The sequence below is a fragment of the Hyposmocoma kahamanoa genome, unplaced genomic scaffold (genome assembly GCF_003589595.1).
Source record: "Hyposmocoma kahamanoa isolate Upper Pololo Valley unplaced genomic scaffold, ASM358959v1 89928, whole genome shotgun sequence".
Lineage (NCBI taxonomy): Eukaryota > Metazoa > Arthropoda > Insecta > Lepidoptera > Cosmopterigidae > Hyposmocoma > Hyposmocoma kahamanoa.
Window position 1 is genome coordinate 1 of NW_020654562.1, and position 6010 is coordinate 6010.

The window sequence follows — 6010 nt, forward strand, 5'->3', positions numbered from 1 at the left end:
CAATTTTCTTCAGTTTATTATGACATACAAGCGAAAAAAATACCACCATGGTGATACTCATTTGAAAAAGCGGTGGAGACTGAGAAATCGGAAGAAGGATCTTGATCAGATAGACGTCGATTTAAAAGAAGGTAACAAATTCAAACTTTAGGTTTAACACATGGTTTGGAGGTTATCTTTTGAAATTAATATGTTAAACCATTTGTTTTTAGAGAATGCCGATAAATTATTGAACCAAGAAGTAGACCTAGATGTGCCGGGTGCAGCACAAAACTATTGTTTGCATTGTGCCCGTTACTTTATCGACCAGCAAGCTTTGAATGAACATTTCAAAACCAAGGTACACAAGAGACGACTAAAGGCTTTAGAATTAGAGCCATATACTATTGAAGAGTCAGAGAGAGCCGCTGGGCATGGGAATTTTAAATTACCCAGCAAACGTAAAATTGTAACACAAGGAAGCAAAACAGATATTGATCAAGACGGGGACGTTGTTATAGAAGAAGCTAGTCCAAATAAGAAGCAAAAATTCGACAACAATGCTACGCAAACGCCCGTTGAAAGTAATTAAACGTGCTGTGGACTGCACTCAGTATGTAAGATATTCCGCTCTGTTTATAAATGGTGCAAAGGCTACGGAAACTTTTACTTATATTAAACCACATATTGATTACCCTCAACAGATTAAAGACAGAGACTTAATACAGCAAAATTTAATTAAAAGAAATTCTAATATTGACTTAAATAAAATAGAACATTTATGGAGTGTTTATGAAGAACTAAAGCAACGTAAATTTAATTATGACAAAAAGAAAAGTGAATTGGGAAAGGAATTAGGAAAGATAATTAACACTGAGCCAGAAAGCGATATAGCTACAAAATACAAGATGCAAATCAATCTTATCAAAGACAATATACGTAAATTAAAGGAACCGTTGTGGTCAGCAGAAGAAGCTGCTATAGTTGAAGTTTTAAAACTACCAAACACCTTACATCCTTTAACACCTAATATAGAAAATAAAGTTCTTTACACTTATCAAACACCACCACAAAGTAAAAAAGATCATTTAAAAATTGGCCACAAATTAAACCTGTTAAATTTTAAAAGGAATGATCATTATTATCTTCGGGGTGATGCTGCAATATTTGAACTTGGAGCAAAGTTTCATTTCAGCAACATATTACGAAGAAATAAATTTGTACAATTTTCTAATCCAGACTTTGTAAAAAGTGTCATTGTCGAAGGCTGTGGACAAGACCATACAAACCCTGATGTTACTTTTATTCTACATCATATTGATGATTCTAACGTCAATGTTGATAGTAGATTACATTTAACTGGAGGTGCATCTTTAAGCTCTTTTCTAGCGTACCATGCTAAAAATGTTTTACCATCCAAAGTTTTCCCATTAAAATACTTTACAATGGGACGACAATATATTCCAGCCCCGTCTGATGAAGATTCCTTATTACATGTGAGTCAATCATCAGTGATACAGTTCTTTGGTGCCACGAAAACAAATTCTGAATTGGACGTATTACTTCATGAAGTCATAGAGATTTTAAAGTCAATATATTGTGAACTTAATTATCATTACAGACTGAGTATTTTGCCAGCAAATAAATTGCACATGTGGGAATCACTAAGAGTAGTTGTTGAAATGTTTTCTACATCTTTGAATAGTTATGTGGAAGTAGCTAATATATCAGTAAGTGGCGATTTTATTAGCAAACGATTATTGTTAACATATATGGAAAATAAGGAAAGCCAGTTCCCTCATATTATTTCTGGAACTATATTGAATGTTTCTAAGTTTTTTGGGTGCGTCTTGGAGCAAGATGTAGGATTCTCAGTGCCTGAACAGTTCAGAGTTGAGAATTGGAGTGTTTAATTTGTAAACACTGCTGTATGAAGTATTTAGACAGTTTTTTGTGTTTTATCAAATGAAAATAGTTATTTCATCAAAAGTTGTTTTATTCGTTTCACTTTTTTAGGTCCTTATTAATAATTTAATGCTAAAATTCTACTTCCACAATCATAGCTGAAACTCATATTCACTTTTCTTCCAAATTGGGTTATTCAAATCAATTGGTGACTGCATTGTTTGTTCTATAACATCCACATGACCGGTTTTTGTGACTAGAATTATTGTATGGGTCCTGGTAAACAAAAATATTATTATTAATAGTAGTGTCCCGTACAACACACCAATTAGCTGATCTCAAAAAAGGAATTTCCTGTATTATGAGTACCAGAGTAACAGAATTCACAACCAGAAAAGTTGAATTTTCATATTGCTATTGGGAATTCATTCCAGAACCTCCTCATCCAGTGCCAGTTTATCTTTTACCCATTTATACCATTTATCCTCAAGGTAATATGCATACACAAAATGACCATTTTGAATTTTTAAAGACTGCTTTAAAATATTTTGAAAGAAATACCACTAATAAGAACAGCAGTGAGTATTCCATACCTTGTTCCATATCTTGCTTCTGGAATTCTGACAAATATGGAACTCAATGACTCTAGTGGGTATGGCCTCCGAGCATCTAATTCTGGATCTGGATAATGCCTGCAAATGAAACCCTTACATAAGATTTTCAATTTGAAGTATGTCTGTAGAGAAATAAAATATGATTAGAGGGTGAATTTATTATGTACTTGTCATAGATGGCTGACAGCATTGAATATGTAATGTTTTTCAAACTGCTCCATGCCTACACACACTCCGTATATAGTCATACAAAATTACATCAGTTTATAGATTGTATGTACATTTCTGGCTATCCATAAAGTACTATTTTTTTTACATCTTTTTTATCAATTTTTATACAAATGTTTATCTCATCAAGCGTGTCATTTAGTATTGAATATATTAATAGTTATTTATGTAAATGTAAGATAATTATAATACCTACTTTGGACAATATCTGTATTGACTGTAAAATATTGTTTGTCAAGGCAAATCACACAGTCACATAATGATTATTTGTCCCTCTCTTGCGATATACAAATATGGGGCCTCCTTGGCAAATTAAATGTCTATTATTGTACTTATCTAGCGAATACATGTGTTTATCTATTGTATGTTTAATGATAATAAAACAAATTCAACATACCTTTGTTCAGATTTTAACATTGCAAGAAGTTCACCTATTAATTTATCTTTTTCAGTAATCTTCTTGGATCCTGAGCAGATATCTTGCATACGCTCTTTGCCAGCTATGGCTTTCTTTAGAGGCTGTTCCGGCAGACTATTGCTGAAGCCGAAATAGCAGCCAGGCCACGTGCTTAGCTTATCATTTTCATTGCAGTATGTTTGTATTACAGGGTTCTCCCTAAATATTTTTTTGATTAACAACAAGTAAAATTTTCAAACTTATAAAATTCAATTAGAAAATCTTACCCCAATTCAACCGAAACAAAAACAAAATCATTGCATTCTTGTAAGTAATCTCTCATACTGTTAATGTAATCTGTTGTAGATATGGTTGATTTCACATAATCTTGTACTATTTTGCCTCTAGCTGAAAAAGAACAAAAAGTTTTCATTAACAATACACATGAGTTTATAATCTATGAACTTTGGACCGCTCTAATTATATGTGGTATGATGACTGGCCTAAATGTACACAAAATTTTCTTATCTATTAATTATTTACAATGATTAAGTATTGAAAAAATATATACTTTCGGAAAACTTACTTTTAGCAATAGGATTCTTAGTTGTAGGCAGATTGAGCAAAGCTCCTATCCTTTTTCTTTTGGGGCAAATTGCCATCCATGTTCCACCATAACAGCCAGGCTGAAGGTCTCTCCCTGAAAGAAATTATTTATATAGTAATTACTAAAGGAATAATAAACACTTACGTAAAATGAATATTACAGTAAAACGGTAATTCAACGATAACTTCAACAGATACAGAGTATGCATACATGGTGCATAAAATAATATTTGCCCTGAGTTTTGGTGTACCTATGAGAATAAATCTGAGAATACTTTTGCTAGACCAGTTACTTTTAGATTATAATTACACATACCTCCAATAATATCCTCGTCATCCTCCCAAGGGGCTAAGTTCTTTGAAGGTCGGTCATACCACTCATCTCGGTTGGCAGCCAGGATTAAACTATAGTCACTCCCTGGATCCGAGATCCCTAAATGCATGAACAGGATACACATATTGCCTGAAATAGAAATACAATTTTATTAAAGCATACCAAACTCATTTTTGTCCAGAAACAGTACACATGCACTCTAACTGCATAATACAATAGCTACTTTATAAAAAAGAAAATAATAAGCCAAGAAATATACAACAAAATTTACAGCAAACATACACTCAACATTTCTTTCGCATAGTGCCCAAAGTTTGTAAATGCTTATTTTATCAGTTTCTGTTAAAATAGCCTATAATAGTAAAACTGATAAGTTATTTTCTTTTCGTTTATTATTTTCTTAAGACGCAAAATATGATTTGCCTCACGATTGTTGAGCAACCTCCACGAGACACTTTTTAACATTATTAATTTACTCGATTTTTGTATATAATATTATTTGAAATTTCTAATCACGAGATTGACTGACATCACAGATTAAGAAGATTGTAGGTATTGTTTTGACATGATAAATTCTATTACGTAGGTATTTCTAATTTTGTATCCAAAGAGTACTTTTTGAATAAAAAATATTATCTTTGAAGTTGAAGGCATACAGCATAACAGAAAGTAGAGCATAATACAAAGACTAAAGTAAATAATATTTCATGAAAATATGTACTCTGTGGCTTCCAGCATGTGTTGCCAGACTTTGGCGAATTTAATTCGCCAATTTATATGTGTTAAGCCTTAAAATCCCTAAAAATCAAGGAAAAAATTCTATAATTCTACTTGGTGCCAGAAATTGGAGAACATGAACTTTCTTGTTTCCCAATTCCCCACACGTAGAACTACTCAAACCCCCAAATGAGTCGTTTTGCAACTCCATTCTTTACACAATCCCCAATCAAGTTTGTAATTCCCCAGTTCATTTTATTAAGTAGCCTAAAATCACCTTTTCCTATTTCAAATATAGTCTAAATATCACCGAGTCGCCGATCCTTTTTTAGTCGCTGCACGACCCCTCGAAGTAGCGGTGCAGTCATTTTGCCGAGTCACAATAAAAAAAAAAAGCCGTATTTATTTAAGTATTTTCCACCGTAAGCATTTTCCGGAAAATTCCCAAAAAATTGGAAAAACATAATCATAATTTTGAGTGCTTATATTGTATTCTACGTTTAGAAACATCTCTTGAAGTTTTATTTAACGTGACTCATAAAATAAACTTTTTTGTGTAGATAAAAGCCATTTGTAGAAAAACGAGGCTTAGGGTCATATTCCAGAACTTTACTCAATGCTCAAGTCCTGAGTTGAGTGAGTAGAGTGATTTTAAGCACTGGAAATACGACCCTAATGGCAAGGACTTGAGTATGATTTCTAGTGCTTTAAATAATACTCAAGTTGACTTGAGCATTGAGTAGAGTACGACTCTTAAAATGATTTTACAACAGCGAAAAAACTTCCAACAACCACACCACCACCACACCTCTTCTTGGTTCCATCGTTTTCGTTCAGTAACTTCAACTTTTGATATGTGTCAACGTGAAATGTGGAAAAATATTGGAAAATAATCCGGAAAATATGTTTTTTTTTCTAACCCTGGCCGCAACACACAGTCGTAAAATCCGTACGTATTTTCGCAACGAGAACATGAATTCAATATCTCGCGTCTCAGTTGAGTCTTGTTATTCCAAACGGAAATAAATGCATGTGAGTGATGTAGAATCTCGAATCGATATTCCGAAACGGAATTCTGACTGTATGTGGCCGCCCTTATAGAGACTGTAACGAGCTGACGAGTAATCAGCAGCAACTCTATTTCCGCTGTTTAATAAATGGCAACAATTTGAAGTTGAAAGACTGTGTGTGTGTGTGTGTGTGTGTGTGTGTGTGTGTGTGTGTGTGTGT

At 33.2% G+C, this 6010-nt stretch overlaps 3 protein-coding genes across 3 annotated transcripts; 2 read left to right on the plus strand and 1 right to left on the minus strand.

Annotated features, from left to right (window-relative positions):
- Positions 1-6: 6 nt before the first annotated feature.
- LOC113236217 (zinc finger protein 593 homolog) lies at positions 7-588 on the plus strand. Its single transcript, XM_026472224.1, has 2 exons — positions 7-131; positions 213-588. Exons 1-2 carry the CDS (start codon positions 20-22, stop codon positions 569-571), a joined length of 471 nt encoding a protein of 156 aa, XP_026328009.1. The 5' UTR covers positions 7-19; the 3' UTR covers positions 572-588.
- On the plus strand, positions 503-2056 carry LOC113236214 (serine--tRNA synthetase-like protein Slimp). Its single transcript, XM_026472222.1, has one exon. The coding sequence runs from the start codon at positions 540-542 to the stop codon at positions 1890-1892; it is 1353 nt and encodes a 450-aa protein (XP_026328007.1). The 5' UTR covers positions 503-539; the 3' UTR covers positions 1893-2056.
- On the minus strand, positions 1958-4621 carry LOC113236216 (transport and Golgi organization 2 homolog). Its single transcript, XM_026472223.1, has 7 exons — positions 4492-4621; positions 4046-4192; positions 3710-3823; positions 3411-3531; positions 3124-3342; positions 2478-2576; positions 1958-2160 (listed from the first exon to the last, which is right to left on the minus strand). The coding sequence occupies exons 1-7, from the start codon at positions 4526-4528 to the stop codon at positions 2037-2039; spliced, it is 861 nt and encodes a 286-aa protein (XP_026328008.1). The 5' UTR covers positions 4529-4621; the 3' UTR covers positions 1958-2036.
- Between the last annotated feature and the right edge of the window lie 1389 nt (positions 4622-6010).